The sequence below is a fragment of the Phaenicophaeus curvirostris genome, chromosome 9 (assembly GCF_032191515.1).
Source record: "Phaenicophaeus curvirostris isolate KB17595 chromosome 9, BPBGC_Pcur_1.0, whole genome shotgun sequence".
Classification (NCBI taxonomy): domain Eukaryota; kingdom Metazoa; phylum Chordata; class Aves; order Cuculiformes; family Cuculidae; genus Phaenicophaeus; species Phaenicophaeus curvirostris.
The window spans coordinates 11,776,225-11,796,314 of record NC_091400.1 but is presented as its reverse complement, the minus strand read 5'-3'; the positions used below and the strand labels follow the sequence as shown (position 1 = coordinate 11,796,314).

The following is a 20,090-nucleotide window of genomic DNA, read 5'->3' as shown; positions in this document are numbered from 1 at the left end:
GTCATTTCTACCTATTGCAGATGTAAGACTTCAGTATTGATCAGCTGTCTGGTCAGGCCTCTCTCTCTTTTCTTGAGAGCAGTACGCACAGAAGCAATACCTAGCAAGCTGCTTTCTGCTTCCAGGTAGAACAATAAACCCGCATAACCATTTTTGGCTTTAATTCAAAAGAGTGTAAGGAGAGCTTTTTTGTGAGATCTCTGTAATGCTGCTGTGGAAAGCCATCAAAATGATTCCGCTTTGCTTAGGTAAAATAGTAGGACTCATAAGTAGTAGCCTCTGCTCTTTTTGCAATTACTAATATATATTTGGTTAATTATAGTTAGGTAAAAACTGGAAACATGCCAAGGAAGATCGAGCTATTTACTAGATTTGTACCAGGTGTTCTGTGATTCATCTGCCATGATGAACTTATTTCAGCCCTAATGCTTAGATATAGCCAATGTTCCACTGTGCTTCTGCCCTAGAAATCCTTTTGCCGCAGAGAGGGTGGCAAGAATTTAATGTACTTTAATCTTTGTTCAAAATGATGAGATTCTTTTAATACAGTCAATGCATCATGAAGAATCAAGAGCAAAATCACACTGGCAGCTTGCAGGTCAGCTCTGAGTAGCTCAATTCACCTAATCTGTTTGAGTCAGAGTGTGTGGTTTGGGGTAGATCTGGGTGTGATGGCCCAAATCAACCACAGGACTCTCTTGTGAGTCTCGAGGAGGAGAGCTTATAAAGATACATTAAGGGCAGTTGCCATTTTCACTGTCTTACAGTGTGAAGTCTGTCATGGGCATCACTGTTGAACAGGAAGGAGATGGGTTTCTGTTCACACTGCTCTAGCTTAATGGGTTTGTATCCTCCTCTTTTTTCCTTTTTTTGTTTTGGTCATAGCTGTTTCCCTGCTCTGCTTTTATCTTCTCTCTCTTGCATCGTGTTTGTTTGTACTCAATGTCATATTCCAGTGGAGTCATAGGATCTTCTCTGAAGCTTCCAGTAGATGTACAACTTGGTCTGATGCTGCTGGCTTTAGTTTCGGTCCTTCTTTGGCATTCATACATTATCCGTGTGTTCATGGAGCTCTCTGCCCAAGAAGGTCTTTCTGTTGACAACCGTTGGGCGCTAAAGCTCTGTCACTTCAGCCAAAAGCATTTTGTATATGATCCCTGCGGGAAGTAAACTGAGGAATACTTTACACAAAACGTGTTTTGATCTAGATTAGAAGTCTTATCTTTTTTTTATAAATACTGAATTTGTGTGAGAGGAGAATTATGAGTCACTTTTAAGACTAGAAGTGACCGAGCAGATCACTGATCCAGGTTGTTCAGAGAAGGGGTGGATAGTGCTGTTTGACAGACCTCAGTGTTTTTTTCTTCTTCCTCCTTTTCGGACTTGTTAAAATACTGTACAGACATTATGGAGCCAAGCAGTTCTTGAAGTAAAGGTAGAATGAAATCCTGTCCTGTGCACAGGACATTTTATCAGGGCAGTAACAAGCCTGCTTTGGGCTTGAAACTGGCAAACACCCAGGAATTTTGTTGCTCTAAAAAAGAAATTTTGCTTTTAATCTGTGCAATCAAATGTATCTGCGTAGGGTAGGTGAACCCCTTCTCAGGGAGGGTCCTGCACACTTTTGTGTTTGGAAATTTTCTAGTTTAGGAAAAGTATTTAATTTTATATTTGGCTGAACACTTTGTAGTCAGAAACTTGCCTGTGTTTAAATTCAGAATCCAACAAAAATTGTTATGGGATATATTAACAACTTCTTTTTGGAATGTTGTCCTTAGGTTGTTGGCATTACAATGTACTGCCTGCCTATATGAGCTGCTTGACTGCTTTAATATTGACCTAATTACATTAAAAGGCAATTTTAGGAATGGATATAGAGTTTGGGTGATTATTTGAAAATGACACTAGTGCAGAAACCTATGAAACAATTCTCAATATCAACTAAAGGTGTGAGCCATGAAGCCAGTTATTACTCAGAGAGTGTGAACTAAGTCTTTAGTTCTATACCTGTGCAATGTCTACACAATGTCTATCCTGGTAATAGGTAATTTCCAGGATAGGGAGTCTATTGAGTGCTTGACACTAAGGATTGGTCTGAGCTCCTGGGCCCTCCCTGGTCAGTGCCACTTTGAGTCCAGTGATAAATTGTGTTTCAGTGCCCTTCAAGACCATAGGTTGTCTTGAATATTGCAGTTTCCTCCTTCCTTTCTCCTCTCCTCCTGCATCTCTGATGGAGATGGCAGCAGCACCAGTCATTGTGTATGTTTGCATTGACAAGAATAGAGTTTGCAGTTCTGCTGGGGAGTCCTGTGATGGATTTGGGTGATCTAGTGCTGATTCCTCGCTGGTGCAGTGGCTTCCGTTTGTTCTTATAAAAAGCAGGGTAGAGATTTCAGGTGGAATATGTTTTTCCTAAGTCCCAGGGTTGGTGTTGCCTTTTCTGTGGGAACATCATCACGTTCTTCAGTGCTGCTTTTGCTGGAGAGTAGAGACTATGGTGAAGTAGAAGTAGTTTTGCCATCTGCTGAATAAGTTAACACTCTAGGAACAGATTTGAGGATCTCTCTGCTCCTGGAATCAAAGGTAATTTACCTTGTGAGTGGAATTTTTTCAAATCTCTGGTTTTAGCTTGACATAAAAGCTTACAACTGCTGTCTGCATAGGCTTTTAAACTATTGGTTGTCCCCTTTTCTCTCAGTTTGTCTGTATAAATCAAACTTCCCTTGGAAATCTCAAATTCCTTTTGTTAGCGGCTACAGGATTTCAGCTTCACAACTGACCAGGCTTTCTCTGGGCTGTGGAGCTCAGTTAAGTCCTGGCATTATGCAAAGTTGTTGGCATCTAAGAGTATTCATGTCAGCGTGTTCTTATTGAGTTGAATTGGTATCCTGAGAGAAAACATAGCAAACGATTTTCTAATTGAAGGTTGCTTCATAGTACTTGCTTTTAAATAGCCCTTTGGAAGAACTGCTTATCCAGTTCTTCTCTGTGGGAAAATCAAACCTTGTTATGTTGCCATGTAGATGCATGGTCATCCGCTTTTCTAGTAAAATACGTACTCTTAAAAAAGGTTTGTTGGAAAAGATCAGAAGAGTTAGGGGGAACCTCAACAGATTGTTAAGCAGTAAAGTTGAAAGGGCTTCTGGATGAGGTGAGATGCAAGCATGGAAAATGGGTGTATCGCTGCCTGTTGGGACAGGTTTAGCCAAGGCTGCTGCTGAGTTGTTTAAGTTCTTGAGCTGCTTGGTTTTTTGGAAGCTGTGGAAATGTGCAAGGGAAGAACCTGCCCTGGTGTTTGTCACACTGTGTATTTCTTCTGGCCCTTTTGGAGGCACTGTACACAGCCCTTTTCCCCAAGTCCAAGACTGGTTCCCTGGACTGTTCCCGATATTTTCTTCTGGTAAAGCAGTGGAAGGCTGTAGTCCTGGTGAGTGTGTGGATCTGTGTCTGTAACACACAAAAAGCCACTAATGGGATCGATTGGCAGAATCCAAGTCCAGCAGAAATACCTGAGTTTCTGTCTGAGAACTGCAGGGAGGACTTTGTAGAACCCAGCTCAACTGGAGATGCTGTGATCCAGCACTACTCCAGCTTCAGGAGGATTAAAGAGAAGGTGGAAGTAGATATGTAGATGCTTCAGAATATTTTGCCACCTGTATCGAGTGTCCAGAGTGTATTTCTCCCTATTTAAATGATGGATACAGACATGGAGGCAGAGATTTTAAATGAAATGAATACAAGGAAAATGTTTCTTCTTGGTCCTTTCGTCTCAAGAAAGAAATTGTTTGATCCCAATGATATAACCAAAGGCTAATTTGGATGGAATAAGGGTTACCTCTAGCAGCTTTCCTTATTGAAGTATCATCTCTCCAGAGGAATTGCATTTCTGACCCAATGTTGTCCTTTAAGATGCTTCTTGAAGTCTGTTACAGAAGCTGTCAGCACATATTATAGATGCACACACTTCCATATCTAGAAGCTAATTTAGTTCTTTAGCTGCATTCAGTTCTTGTGCTACAAAAATCAGTGCCTATCATTCCAAACTGAGCTTTACATTGTCATGTAAAAATTCTCCAGTGAACTTGATGGATCTGAATGGTTTAACACACCAATACAGCACATATAGTCCATTAATGTGATTTTTTTGCTTGAAGTCTTTTTTGAGGTGTCTGTCTTAAAGCACAGGGCTGCAGTGTAACTGAAACACACTCTGTGGCAGCTGTAGCAGCTGAAAACACTTCCAGGAAAGATCATTCTACAGTATTTTCCAGAAAGACTGAGAGCGAACGATTCTCTGCTGTTTGGTCCTCCTGAAGCAAACATTTTCTTTAATTTCTTGCCAGTGTTTTATAACGACAAACTTGTAGAAAAACAGCATGTCTCTCCATTCCCTCTGCAACGCTGGCTGGACGCTCTCTCTGCTTTGTGCTTAAATAAATATTTGTCTTGGAAGAGAAGAATTTCAGCACACACAAAAGATAGGCTGTTTGGAAAGGTGCAAAAAATTACTGAAATGGGGGTAGTTGGGAGGGTTTCTTTCCCTTTTTTTTTTTTTTAATTGCCTCCCAGGAATCCACTTGGACATAGAATACTGAGCGAATAGCTTGCGAAACACCAGGGAGCACGTTCGGATCAATCTGAAACTGATTGAGTTGCACAGTGTTAGGTTGTTGTGGCCCAGTCTGGACCCTGTGTCCCCTCTGTAAATTTAGGGACTCCCCGTGGCTGATTAACGTAAAAAAATAACACCAACGACTGACCTATAAGATATTTATTCTCACAGCCAAAAATCTTGGGAATAGGAAAAGTGCTGGCTTAGCAAACCCTTGGTAGGAACAACAAGGAAGAGGAAAAAAGAAGGAATGGAGACAAATAAAGAGGAAATAAAAGAAGAATAGCAAAGATTCATAACCCCAAGTCTCCAGTGCTGAAAGGATCCTTCCAGGATGGTGGACACACAAATGGACTCTCCAGAGGATTATTTATAATTTTTGGTGGGCCTGCACAGTGCTGCTTGGGTAAAGTCCTGGACCTGAGCTTGGGGGGCTGCTTCTTCCAAGGAGGCTCTTGGGGCAGCAGGCACAGCTGGGCTGCTTGCAAGGGTGCGATGCGGTGTTGGAGGACACTGCCTCTGCTACAGTCTCAACCATGACTTAAGGCAGCCCAAAAGGTCTCTTACATAGGTCTCTCTAACCCAGTTTTCCCTTTCTTTTCTTATTTTCTCTTGAAAGAACACTTAAAAATCCACAGCCTTCTATAGCTTGCCTGGGAGCTGTACGCTTGTACAATGGTTCTGAATTGATTCTTTGATCATTTTGGTAGATGGCAGTACCGAGCGGATAGTTGGCTTGTGGTGGCCAGGCTGCTGCTGCGGCACAGCATCCACTGTGATGGGTTTGTTTCAGATCTTGGTATTGCTGCCTTAAAAACCTACAGCTGATACTTCTGTGTCAGCACAGTTCCTTCTGTTCACTTGGGTGGCCCTCATGACACTAGTGCTGTGGTTTCATGGGTTTTATTCTTGAAATGCCTGTGAGAAGCAAAGAATTTGGGCACCCAGACAGCTGAATAACTTGTCCATAGTCATATCAGTTCAGATTCTTTTTGCATCACTGTTTACGTTGTTCTTAATGACAGAGTTTTCTATGTAAATCCATAGAATGAAAAGAGAATTCACTGAAAGACCTGCAAATCTCCATTATTTTGAGAGAAATACTTCTTCACTGGGAGAGGCTGCCCAGGGCAGTGGGGGCGTCTCCATCCCTAGAGGGGTTCAAAAAGCATGTGGCCGAGGTGCTTCGGGACATGGTTCAGTAAGCAAGGTGGGATTGGGTTGGGCTGAATGAACTTGGAGGGCTTTTCCAACCTTTATGGTTCTGTGTGGTTGTGTGATATCAGGAACGCTCGCTTCAGAAGGTTGCAGAGCTGCTGGGTGAAGCCCACGCTCGTTTTGCATCCAAAGTGTGTAAATATCTTCCCACCCTTGTAAAAGGAGGCAGGTGTTAACACTCTGGTTTTATTACGGCTGTTTAAAGCTGTGCATGTGCTTTCACTCCAGCAAGAAGCATTGGATTGAACCAAACGTACCTTTTATATTCCTGCCTTTTCCCCACTTTGATTTGTTTCTCGGTGATGTATTCCTCTCTGTTTTACTGATTATGTTTAAATTTCTTTCCTGTTGTTCTGCACCAAAGCAAAAATGTTGCAGATTTCATATATATTGCAAAGCTTTTAAAGTACTGAAGTTTAAGTAATTCAGCTTGAAATTAAAATTAGAAAGGCATGACTTTGTGAAAGGAATTTTAATCATGCTTATGTGACAGGTTGATTTATTTTAGATGCAGCATCACCTTCTAACTGTTTTTCTTTCATGGTTTATTGAATCAATTCTGAATTGTGCTCATCATAAACTTGCAGTATTAAAATGAGTTTGTTAGCTTAGAAACCAACTCTTACATTTACTTCAGTTTAAATAAATGCGTAGACAAGATACAAGCCTGGATGGTGATGGAAGTGATCTGAATTTGGGATTGGGAGAGGAGAGTAGGGCTTGAGAAGGTAACAGCAGAGGTTGATCTATTTATTAATTCAGAATTTATTCAATTAAATAATTATTTTTTTATTTTGAGAATTTACTAAATTAATTTATTAATTCAGTTAAGAATTTATTAAATTTATTGATTGATTGATTGAACTCAGAATTTATTGGATTCTCGAGCTCTACTTGCCAATTAAACTCTTCCTTAAAAAAGCCCCAACAAACCCAAACCAGAAACTGAGTTCTGGGGTGTTTGTTTCTTAATTGACTTCTAGGGAAGATTCACTGTCCTGTGAAGTTCTCTGGGACTTCATTAAGATTATTGTCTACCCAGATAACTTAGCAACTGTCTGCAGATGAAACAATGCATAACAAGACTTGCGATCCTTTTTTTTGCATACGATTGTGATACAAATCTGAGGGTAGGATGTTGTCCTGCTCACTGGTGCAGATATCACAGAAGCCTGTGCTCCCCAGCAAGGAGAAATTTTGCTCAAGTACACTTAGAAATTCCTCCCCCCTCAAAGGCAAGGGATTGCAGAGCAGGGCCTGGAGAAGGGATAAAACTGTTTGAACAGCAGTGTTGGCTCAATTTTCTCACCCGTGGGACTTGACTTGCACTATAAAGCTGAAGTTACTGATTAAGAACTATTGGGGGTCTTCTGACAGGAAAATTAATAACACATGGTTTATTTTTTCTGAAGCCTGCACAGTCCAAAACCACTGTTGGTAAAGAGTGATGCGCTCGCAATGGAGGAATTTGTAACTCTGTTCTTTTTTTATGGGAACATAACTCAATAATTCAATTTTGAATGACATTTTTTTTAAAGTATGATCTGTTTGGGGTTTTTCTTTTTCTTTCTTCATTCCCACCAAACTGAAAAAACTGTAGAATTTAATTAAGATATCATTTCTTTTTCCAGAATCTGAGTCATTTAGAGTGGTGATGACTAGATCTGAAATGGGTCATTATAGGAAATACACCATCCCCTGATTTCGGTACCACCTTGTAGAAATGCAGTATCCTCCTGTAAAGGCTGTGCCCTAAGGTTTGCCATTCATCACCAGACCAGCTGCTGCTCTGTTTTGGGGGAGAAAGGTCCGAGAGAGAACTCCTGCAGAGGCTTGATTCTTTTAGCAGCTGCAGGACACGCTTTCCCAGAGATGCAGCCTTAGAGAAGGTGAAGGTTCCGTGTTTGCTTTGAGCTGCAGTGGGAATGATGCAGTCAATACTTGCAGATGGGTCTATATATCTAGCAAAGGCTGCCTTTTTCTTTGTGAAAATCTGCTTTGCAGCACCTTTTGTAGGAAATAGAAAGCTTTGATTCCTTAGATGGTGTACATGGAGCTTGATCCAAAGTCAGTAATTCACAATATTGGTACTTTTTGTTGTTGCTTGCTTTTCTTTCCCCTCCTTCCCTGGGGAGAATGGGATGGCTGACAAGGAATCACCCCAATCTTTTTATTCCCCTTTAAATAGAGTAATCTTCTTTAATTAATCTCAGAAACTCTTAGAATTCTTAAATCTTGACAACAATCAGGCTTTTGTAGGTGTCCATATATGTTATTTTAATCAAATTCCTAACTAAAAGTTCCTATTTACTGTTCCTTCGCAGTTTGAGAACTGGAGTGTTTGGGGGTTAAATACTGACCAGAACCGTGTAGCATGTTTAATGTGGAGTCCACCAGTAGGGAAGTATTTATATTAAATGGGTAAATGATGGTAAATAAATAGCTATTATACTTTATTAGTATTTGACTCCTGAACAAGCACCAGATCATTAAAACCTTGCCGTTTAGATTGATTGCCTGCAGCACATCATCTTGTATTGAGTCAAGAGCTGAGATTTGAACCTGCTTGCACTTTCAGGAAGTTGATCTTATTTTTTTTTTCTTCTTCTTTAGACTTAAACCAAGCTTGCTTATGATTTTGAATATGACATAATCAGTTCTGAGCCCCCTGCCTTAGGGATGGGGCTTTGGTTCCACCAGTGGAACGGTGGGAGAAGCCTCCATGTTGCAGCCAGTCACAGAGAAGGAAAATATGCATATGTTGGATTAAAGACTCCAAGACCAGACCTGTGTGACAGGGGGATAATGCTCTCACATCACATTTAAAAAAGATCTTCTGTTTTATTGAAAGGGGGTACTTGGGTGGTTAATTATTGCAGCAATTTGTGCTTCTAAAACAGATAGAAAGTGGGTTATGGAGACTTGGTTTTAACTCTCAAAATCTGATGGTGTTTTTCAAACATGTTTTTGAAGGAGTGTGTGTGTCTGTGTGGGGATGTATCCTGCAGTATTGCTCATATTTCCCTTGTTTTTCTGCTCCGCATGTCTGGACTGTGTTCTTGGGCCCGTGTCTCTGGTGAATCTCCCTCGCTGCAGTTCACGCGGTTCCTCTGTGACTCTCCTCTGGAGGTACGTACTCCTTCGAGATGCAGGGTTTGAAATGAAGGTCTTCTTTCCTATTTGCTCTCTGTAGCAGCAAACCATTCCAGCATAAGTGGTGTACCTGACTGGATAATAGCTGGATAATGAGCTGCCACTGAATTTCACATCATGTCATTAAGAGACAGTAGCGGAAAGCACTGTGTCCTCTCTGCTCGTGATTTATCTCTCTTAAGAAGTGAATATATTGCTAAACGACTTGCTGAACTTGTATTTGACTCAGTCTCAGTTAAAAGACCAGGAGAAATGCTGTCACTTCATTTTAGGTAAGCAAACTGCTGTGAATTTCTTGCGCTGTCTTTTAGTCCTAAAGAGTTAAGCACTGTGTGACGGTAATGAAATTGTCAGGTTATAGTAATTACGCTGGTAATTTGATCTGTGGCAGCTTGAATGAATCCATGTGTGGAGGGTTTGTTGCTTTTCTCTGCTGAGTCCGCTGCCCTCTACATTCCTGAGAGCTGAAGAGTAATAGAGCTCATTAGACTTTATAGGAAAGGGGCTTTTATCACCTCGTCAACCCGGGCAGCAGACTGCCATTATAGTCTTAATTTTTTGCGGCTACGTAGATGTTGATGCTCGCTTCCCTGCCAGGTTTATACTGGTATTGTTTCTTACAGACACTTTTTATTGATGTTTCGAAGCTTGAATTAAATTTTGTGTGGCACCACTGCAGATGTCTTCAATTATAGGAAGTTAAATAAAAGGGGTTGTGTATCAGGGGCCAAGGGATTATTGAAATTCTTCATTCTGGATCAGTTGCCACAAGCGAATCCAGTAGCGTGCAGTCTGTTTGCTCTTTTGAACAAAAATAACTTAAAATCAAATTTAAACCTTACACATTTTCAATTTGTAATTTTGTGAATTTTTAATGCTGTTATTAGCTGTGAAATAGAGTGAACACCCAAACTCTTCCTAGATTTTTATTTCCTCAGTTTATTATTCTGTTTAGCTTTGGTTTTGGCTCTGGGCTCTGGCATAAAAAATGTATAGTTTAAAAAACGATGCAGTCTGTAGTAGCAGAAAATGAGACAATTTTCTAGCAGTAAACAATATGTAAAGAGAACTGTTTGGGTTTTTTTAGTTCATCCTTTTGTCTTGGAGGCTACATCCAAGCATTTGTGAGTTCACGCTTGACATATGCAGATACTGCCCTCTTTGGAAAGATGTAGTGGTAACGATTCCTTAGAGGAAAATGGCTTTGCAGGAGTCTTAATCACAAACGAGGGTGGCCTGGTCACATCTTTCTGCCAAAGTGGACTTGTTTATGGAAGAGGGCACAGGGAAGTTCTGAACTGCTCCAGGTGGGTCCCTGTGCTCAGTGAGATAGGGGTCTTCTGGGGCAGTGTCTGTATCGATGTGGCTAATGGTCACCTCTGTGCTTGTCTTTCCCAAGCTGTTCCATCTTGTGTTGGTACAACACTTGTAATGAGCCTCAGCATTTGGATGTACTACGGCATTACGCAGCCTAGCAATGGATTTGTTTTTGTTTTGTTTTCACATCCTTCTTTAATTGCTCTTTAGTCTTTCTCTGTTTTGACTGATGCTAAGAATTAAATTCATCAAGTTATTAGTGTGCTATTACAAATTATGCTCCTTCGCAGCTTCACCAATCTTTGTGATAGTTCAAGCTGACAATGACTGTCCTGATTAAAGAACTGGTGATACAGCTCTGGTGATATGCTTCTCCTGTAAGGTACAGAGTCGACTCAGTAGGCAGTGCCTTATGTTTTCATGCTGTGAGTTTATTTACTTGGTTTTGATATGGGATCACAGGATTGTTCAAGTTGGAGGAGACCTCTTGGGATCAGCTGGTTCAGCCCCCTGCTCGAGGAGGGTCAGCTAGAGCAGACTGTCCAGGACTGTGGGGTTTGAGTATCTCCAAGGATGGTGACTCTGTAGGCTGAGTGGGCAGCTTGTGCCATTGTCTGACCATGCTCTCACCAGCTTGTTTCCTTCTGTTGAGATCGAACTTCATGTGGTTTAATTTGCACTCATTGCATCTTGTCCTGTCAGTGATAACGACTGAAAATAATCTGGCTCCCTTATCTCTGTTCCTGCCATCAGGTATTTTTCCATCCTGATGAAAACTCCTCTTGCTTCATGTGCTTATGAGGCTGAAGAGTCCCAGCTTTCTCAAGCTCTCCTCAGATGCTTGAGCAGTCTAACCATCTTTATGGTTCTTATGGACTTGCCTCAGTAAGTCCATGTTTTCCTTGTGTTGAGGAACCCAGTCCTGGACCCAGCAGTGCTGATGCAGCCTCCATGATGCTGAGCAGGGCATCCCTTGACCTGCTGGTAGCGTTATGCCCAGTGCATCCCAGGATGCTACCTGCCTTCCTTGCTGGCTTTCTCTGACACAAACACGCAGTGCTGCCTCTCTGCTGACACAGCCTATAGTCGTAGGCAGCTTTCACAGCATCTCCACTAATCCCTAATGAAAGGAGGATGTGGTAGTGAAAAGGAAGTACGTTGCTAACCAAAAGATAGAAATCTATCCTATGGTAGGTTGCGTGTGTGCCTTTGGGAAAGAAACTGCTGGGATTAATCACTTCTTTGCCGAATAACTTCCACTGGAGTGCAGAAGTCAGGGGTTTCCCAGCTTTTTTTTTCTTCTTTGTATAAGGAATAGCATGGATTTCACAGCTTCTTCCCTCTGTCAACAGCAGAGGGTGAAGTGGAAAAGTTCAAAGTAGGTGATTTCATTAAACATTTCAAAGGGAATTAAGGGTGTAGTTGTTATGGTCAGGACCTTCTGCTGGTAGGAGAGCATTGGTGCCTTCTGCAGGGCACATTGGTCTGGCACGCCGGCTAATAAGTCCAATTCCCATCATCGTCATAGTAATGATGATGTTGTAGGAAAATATCTCTTAAAAGTAAAGAGAAAGACCAGTGTGCTTTGAAGAAAATTAGGTGCTGTCACCATCACTGCAGGTCAATTATAGGCAGTCATTACACTGAATTGTACTAATTGGGGCAATCTGTAATACCAGTTGCTATTAAAAATTTAAATTTTAATAATGTGTTATAAAATATGAGCAATCAAATGGGTTCATGGCATCATTAGCAGAGTATGAAGACAGGTAGAATTAGCATGTGATGGAATATGCTGTGATTTTCCCTGTGTTAGTGTCTAAACATTAGGGAGAAAATGATCTGTTTTAGTTTTTGTCCTGGATTTAGTTCTTATTTTGTTGATTGTCTCAATATGACCAGGTTATAATAATTTGTTGTACTGAAGCTTGAGTATAAATTATTAAATTAAAATATGTTGCTCACTCTGGATTGAGTCCAGAGCTAGGGTAGAGTTTCGGGTAGATAAGCCCAGCCTTTACCAGTGGGATTTGCTCCCCTGCTGTCCTTGTTGTATTTTCCATCACCTTCGACAAACATGGTCCCAGGTGGACATGTCAGGAGTGTGAAACGTTGCAACCTGCTGCAGGGAAACGTTTCGTATTCCAGACCTGCTTCATGTCAGATTGCCTGAATAGCACACACGGGGAATCCAGGTAAAGGAGTCAACTGTTCATGGAGAAATCGGAGAGAACCTAATCCTTACAAGCGTTACAAAGGATTACATTGTATGAAAAGCTTTCAAAGGAGGAGGAAGATGTTAGTTTTCTAAATGTTATTTACTCAAGGTAATGGAGATCCCAGAATGTTTTGCGTGAGATCAGTGCTGAGCTTGTTCTGTTTGTTACAGAACATTGCCTCTTTGTGTGCAGGACCCTGTGTTGTAATGGCATCAGTGAAACAACTGCAGTTCATGCTTTATGAGACATTCTGACCTGATGGCAGTACTGCAGTGTGCAGAGCTCTGGTGACCAAAGTCATGCGATGCCGTTTGGAGGTCTGGGGTCGCACACGGGCACAGCGTTCCTTTAGCTGCACAGTACAGTGCAGGGGCAGCATGAGGGGGAATGGTTTTCAGGTGAAAGAGAGGAGATTGAGATGAGATCTCAGGACGATCCTGTGAGGATGGCGATGCCCTGGCCCAGGTTGCCCAGAGAAGCGGTAGCTGCCCCATCCCTGGAGGTGTTCAAGCCCAGGTTGGATGGGGCTTGGAGCAACCTGATCCCATGGGAGGTGTCCCTGCCCATGGCAGGGGGTGGAACTGGATGGACTTTTCCAACCCAGACCATTCTGTGATTCTGTGATTTTGCTTTGAGTGAAAATCCTTTCCATGTTGGCTTAGACTGCCTTTTTAAAAAACTTGCTAAAGCCTACGTGATGAGTTTTTGATGAAGAAAGAAAACCTATTTTAATCGAACCTTACTTCAGCCGGTCTGTGTCCTGTTCCTAATCGTGTTTCTCCTTGGCTTGCAGGAGGTGCATCATTTTTTCTGTTTCCCTGGTAGCTGAGGGGAGAGCCCAACCTGTGCTGGGACATACTCAGAGACAATCTGTTACTTGAGTGTGTCCCTGCTTAGAAGTTTTACTACTGACTGTGTGATTTCATTTGGCTCAAATAAAAAGCTGAGGATATTGTGTGAAACTGTAGCTGTTGAAGAAGTAGCGCTGTACTTGAATGAGAAGAAATGCAGTTTAAAATGCTGCTATCCAAGTCCAATATCCTCGTATACCGCAGACTGAGCTCTCAAATGTTCAATTGTTTCACTTTTACAGTCTCTGCAGCTCCATATCTAGTTTTACGTTGTATAACTATATGAAAATGCAAATGTTTTATTAGATGGCCTTTAGCTTGGGAGTTACTGGTTGAGTAAGTCAGTTGAAATGGGGTTTGTTCATGTGATTGCTTTCTTTTGATACATATGGTATCAATTAGGGTAATTCCTACTGCCCATCATCTCTCCAGTTAGCGCTACTGTATCGACAGACGTGGTTAAACCCGCCTTCTGTCCTTGTAATGCAGAACAGTCGGCAATAGCAGGTGATACTGTCAGTTTTACTGAGAGAGAAGCAGCTTTCTCAAGGTCTGGCAAGGCAGTGAAAAACATGACTAGATGGATAATTACGTTGAGCACAGTGGAATTCAGGATTAAAGTAAACTTGACATGGGAGAAAATAGCACGCCAGAGCTGGTTGTGTAATACAGCGTAAATTAGATCATGTTTTTCTTCATGGGAAGCATCAGTTTCTGGCTGTAGGTGTTTTTCCTCATCCAGAAACGTTCTTCATTGCGCATCCAAAACTGCCACATACAAGGACAGTGAATTCCTTTGTGTTTATGCAAAAGGTTCCATGATGTGGGCTGACGAAGAAGCAGCTCCACAGATTCTGTTGCAACGGAGAGTTTTGGGTTCTTAGATAAAGGTTGTTTTGTTGGTGGTAAAGGGTAAACCTTCTGAAGAGTAACCGTCACATAGAGTAAGGTGTGCAGTGCATTCTGTAAATGCGCGTCTTAAACAGCTTTAATGGCCAGTGAGAAACTGAGTTTCTGAGGCCAAAGCACTTCCAGTACCTGGGGAGAGAAACAGTGGCATCCCTGCTGTGGCAGAACATGATGGAGGGCCTGGGCAGTCATAGCTGGCTTTGGGAAGCACCAGGACACTGAATGTCAGCGTAGCACCTTCCTGCCTTTGGGCTTTGCCTCTCGTGGAAGAGCAAGTGTGTCGAAGTAAAGGCCAAACTGTGAGGGGAAAAAAGAATACCTGCAGAAGTTGTAATGACACGCTAATAATTGATGAATCCCATTGTTGTGCTCGATGGCAGCAGCTGTTTGCAGGTTCATGCTTGGCAGAGCTGACAGGTAGGGGTTACTAATCATGGGTAAACGATGATCAGGAACGATGCAGTGAACCAGCAGTGTTTTCCCTACTTGTCCAATATCTTTTTTCCTTTTCCTAAACATGGAGAGCAGGAGTAATTTCTCACAGTATTTGCTTTTGTCTTAACATACTTTCTAAAATTGTTTTCGTGCTGCCAGTCTGCCCATTGCATCCCCCTGTTGTTTTTGCTTAGGCAGAGGATGTGCCAAACGGACCAGACTGCGGCTACGGTTCCTTCCACCAACAATACTGGCTGGACGGGAAGATAATCGCCGTCGGTGTGATTGATATCCTGCCCTACTGCGTGTCCTCTGTCTATTTGTATTACGATCCAGACTACTCGTTCTTATCTTTGGGAGTCTACTCTGCACTGCGGTAAGAGGAAATCTTTGTTATCTGCTTAGACATCATAGTACGAATTGGTACTTGTTTCTAAACTTGAGCTTTTGTATTTCCAGTCTAAACGTGCACTGGTAACGTGATCTCCAGCAAAGTGCTTATAGGTTTGTTTTTTTCCTTAATTCTAATTTAATTTTTAATTGATTGCATTCCAAATAACTTTTTAGTCATCATCCTTGAACAGTGTTATATCTTTCTGTTTAGCTAAATACAGCAGTTTTGAAGATTAGAAAAACACTTAGAAATGAAATACCTTATTTTTATTGCCTATGAAAATAATTTAGTATTGCCTGGTTTCAGCAAGAAAAGCCTCTTTTTTGTGTTTGAATAGAAATAATTTTTCCTTTGACCTTTTCCTTAGCCCAGTCATTCATGAAATGAATCACTTTTATAGTTTTATGCACATTGAGACCATAAAAACAGAGTACCTAAAACTCGTTGTCTTCTGAATTAGTATCTCCTGCTGTACTAGCACTAAGTCTATTTTTCAGGTATGTTAACCTCATTACCTTTGTCTTTAGAAAGTCTGATGCAGGGATTAATCTTGTGAGTTTTAAACCCTTAAATTAACAATCAACCTGGTGTTGCAAAACAGTAGGAACAGTGAGTAAAGCTTTTAGCTGTGAGTACAACTTGTATGTTAAGTTGGAGGTTACTCTTTTTCTTCCTTGAGCAATTTTATGGTTCCAATATTATTATAAGGAGGGGAAAAACCCTAAATGAGTGGAAATATTTACGCATCTCAATTTTTTTCTGAGCTTTTTTGCTCCATTGCTTACCTGAAGTAAGTTGGTCACAGGTGCGTGGTATGGCCAGTGATGTTCTCATGGGTTTGTTCCTCGAACCAGACCCGCTGATGTTCAAGTTTCCTTAAGTCTGAGAAGTTCTAGCAGAGAACTTTACCTGTTCAGATTTGCACTATACTCCCTCGCCTATGAAAGAAGCACTGGAATTGTCAGATCCAGCTTTCTTCTTTCTGCAGGGAATCCTGTTGGAGTGCAGCTTCTCTACAGGTGGAGCTTCTGAGCTATTGTTTATTTTTACCCACCGGAATGGATAAATACGACATGGTTTTCAAAATGTGTAAAGCACAAACATTGTTTTTAGGAAACTGATTCATATGATTTTGCAAATTAATGTCTCACAAGTCTGATCACTCATAATTTGTTTAGATTTTCATTATGATCCTTTCATAGAATCACAAATGGTTAATGTTGGAAAAGACCTCTAAGCTCATCCAGTCCAACTGTCAGCCCAACCTTGCTGTGCCTACTAAACCTTGTCTCCAAAATGCCACATATGCATGGTTCTTGAACCCCTCCAGGGATGCAGACTCTACCACTTCCCTGAACAGCCTCTGCCAGGGCTTCACCACTCTTTGTTTTGATTTCCAAGTCTTTCTTTAAATAGACCTTTTGGGTGTATTCCACCACTCTCTGGTGAATTTTGTGATTCTAAGTAATCTTTACATGAATTGTTCAAATGCATATGCCAAAGGGATTTTCCCACCAAGTTCACCGTTGAGTTGCTACCATCAGTCTGATGGTTTACTGCTGCTGACATGAAGTGTTGCAGTCCCTCCTCTCCATCTCTGCTGTACGCTAGGCTTCTAGCAATGATATATTTAGACAATTTACTGAGCCGAAGACTGTTTGGCTTAGCAAGCTGGTTAGTGAGCTGAGCTGGTCCAGTGATGAACCTGTTAGCACCAGAGCTGGTGCAAGAGGTGTGATACTTGAAATTATCCTGATTATTTTTGCTTTCATATGAGCACAGAATCATGCGATAGTTTGGATGGGAAAGGATGTCAAAGCCCATCCAGTTCCACCCCCGGCCATGGGCAGGGACACCTCCCACTGGATCAGGGGCCTCCAAGCATATAACATAACAGACTAAGTCCTCTTAGGAAATGTTTTTCAGTATTAGTACATATGACATTACTTTCTGTAATATTAAAAAATATAATCCATGCTTACAAATTCTTACAATGAATTTCAATGTTCTACATAATAAATTTAAAGCTTTGTTGCTGCAGCATGCGTGGGTCTCTCAACTGGTGAAACAGCAGCTTATAAATTCTGCACCATTCAGGCAATAAAAATGGGTTTCCAGCAGTCTCGGAAGGAGCCAACCTTGTTCTTCTTTCAAAAAGAAAAAAAAGAAACCTGGAGAGTTTGGTAGGATTTAGGAAGTTGCAAAGTAATCTGATACCATCAAAGCTGTTGCCAATTTTCCTCCGAGGAGGTTAAACCACGTAGCAGCACTGTCACTTCCACTTCATGCTACTCGGAGAATTCTTGCTGCTGAGTCGAAGAAAGGGTGGGATTTGAAGATCAGTTGAAATATGAAGGCATGTGAGTGAAGAATGAGGGGAGAAGCAGCCACTTTTGAAACACCCGTCTTGCCAAAGGGAGACAAAACAGCAAGAAATACAGAGTGATTCCTCTTCGTGGGAAGAAGTTAAGCCTGCCCCCTGCTACCTAAAAGCATGAATAGCAGACAAGGGCAGTGCTCATGATCTCTGTTTTGTGAGAGGGCAAGTACTTCAACTTCTTTTGGGATTGGGTTCTGTAGAACTGAAGTAGCAAGTTGGAATCTTGTATTGATGAAATGAATATGTGTTTTCCTCACTACTGGCTACTCTTGCCAAGAAAAAACAACCATTACTGCTCTTTACATATGTGCCAGAGCTGAAAGCTTCACAGAAAGGTAACTGCAAGACTGTAGTCCCTTTTCCATAGGGATTTAGGCCAAATGAATGCAAGTAGATGTGAGTTATGCATTACAATGACACCTGATTGCTATTCCTGGTTTAAACTGATGGGATTGGAGGACTCAGTGATGTTAGATCCCAGCACACGCTCCTGGATAGAGGAGAGAGGAAGATGCTTCAGCACCCCGTGTGTTTGGCTGAATAGATAAATGAAAGATGGAACACAAACATGAGTTAAGGGTCCTTCCTGAGGATGTTTTGCTGGAGGCTGTGGTTCACACAAAGGCACTGGCAGCAGTTCTAAGCAAGTCAGCTTTGCATCACGGGCACTGATTTCTGTGGACAGAGCGTAGTTGGCAATGGTGAGACTCCTGATGCAGCCTGATTTTTACATCATTATCTTCTGCTCTGTTTAGAATCATAGAACAGAATCATGGGATTGTTTGGGCTGGAAGGGACCTTAAAACGCATCCAATTCCACCCCCTGCCATGGGCAGGGACACCTTCCACTGGATCAGGGGGCTCAAAGCTGCATCCAAGCTGGCCTTCAGCACCTCCAGGGATGGGGCAGCCACCACTTCACTTTCTGTTCTGTCTTTGTGCTTTATTAAGTGAAACAGTGTAGCCCGACTGGGAAGAGTGTCTAAGGGGCTTTGATATGCAAAGATAGTGTTTTTTCCTTATAGTGTTCCAGATTTTTGAATTGCAGAAAGAGATTTGTATAATTCAGTCCATGATAAATTTGCATGAAGCAGTAACGTGGTTTAACTTTGTGCAATGTCTCAAAGGTTGTATCTATTTGTAGGCTTTTGGGAATACAGAAATCCCACTTCTGGAATCTTTTGTATATACCTGGCTTTTCACTTATGGGGTAACTTATTTCTAGACCTTCTTTTGGAACTGATGTCTATCAATACAGAGTTATCATGGACCTACAATGGTCTCTGTGAATTACATGCAACTGAAATGTTAGGTTTTCAGTATGTTTTCAACATCTTCATTACTAACTGAAGTGATAAAACCCTCAGTATTTGTATGTGCTCCCTGTCTGCATGTGCTTGTTTATTATCCCTTGGACATTGAAGGTAAGAACCAACGTCCATATTTTAAAAAATTTGATACAAATGTGGACTGCAAAGTTAGAGGTGCTGTAAAAATTAGGATTACAATGGAAACACTGGCAGAATCATTATCATAATGTGATTTTCCTTGTGGCAGTAAAATAAAAAGCAAAGTTACTTTGGACTCTATTTTGACACTTCTCTTTCAGAATAAATGAGAGAATTGTACAAACACATGCGGCAGGTGAAAAATACCTTTTGTTGTGTAAAGATGAATGGTTTCACATGTGAATTGTTAGAGTGGAAATAAGTGAGCAGACAAGAGGCTCATCCTTGAATCTTGTTTGTTAAAAATACTGATGTTTTTCTGAGCTGTGTCAGCCAGTCAGCTAGGCCAAACGTCTTCAGAATTCCAGCATGCAGGAATATTAACAAGAAACCAATCAAATAGGGACTATTCTAGTCACTTTATTTGAATTTCAAGTCAGTCAGTTGGCAGGATGAAACACAAAAGCAAAAGCATTTTGAAGCCTGACATGGTCCTTTGCATTTTGATGATTTGGTATTTTGGTTTTTTTAAGCATTAATTTTTAATTTATCATCTTTGGGGGTTTTTAAGAACTAATTTTGAGTTTATTATCTTCATTTTTTATTTGGTAGCAGTTTAGTGCTTTTAAACAGACCAAGAGCCAGGTAGCTGTAAAATATTTCAATATGAAGGGGTAAAATGAATGTAAGAATTGTATTCAGAAGTAATTAGACTCTTCTTTCCTTTCACAGGGAAATTGCGTTTACTAGGCAACTTCACGAAAAAGCTCCTGATCTCTGTTTTTATTACATGGGTTTCTACATCCATTCCTGCCCCAAAATGAGATACAAGGTAATGTTTGTTTTCACTTATTTCCTTAGCGTGCTGCAAGTCAAAGCCTTCAACAGTGTTCATCGTCATATAATGTTTTGTTATTGTCACTTTGGATGCTAAGTAGACTGTATGTGGTTAAATCTGAACATTGGTTGCTGTTTAACTTGACTTAAGTGTTTTCTTTTTCGATGTAGGTGCATGTGGTATTTATTACAAGCTGGCTTATAAGCAGTTCTGCTGGGGAAGTTTTCAAGGCTGTCAGATAACAGTTTGTCGTTCAGCTACCTGGCTATCTTGTGCTTACAGTAGATCGTCTAGCAGACTGGAATTCTCCTTCTTT

At 41.2% G+C, this 20,090-nt stretch overlaps 1 protein-coding gene across 5 annotated transcripts in view; it reads left to right on the top strand.

The window, feature by feature from the left end:
• The window catches only part of ATE1 (arginyltransferase 1), a 55,458-nt gene that overhangs the window by 12,122 nt on the left and 23,246 nt on the right, over positions 1–20,090 (top strand). For 3 of the 5 annotated variants that reach the window (XM_069863766.1, XM_069863764.1, XM_069863763.1), the window contains exons 8-10: positions 8,927–8,959; positions 14,909–15,090; positions 19,669–19,768. In XM_069863766.1, coding sequence (XP_069719867.1) covers positions 8,927–8,959; positions 14,909–15,090; positions 19,669–19,768 — 315 coding nt within the window. The remainder of the gene's footprint in view (positions 1–8,926; positions 8,960–14,908; positions 15,091–19,668; positions 19,769–20,090) is intronic. The other 2 variants (XM_069863767.1, XM_069863765.1) reach the window with 1 other exon arrangement.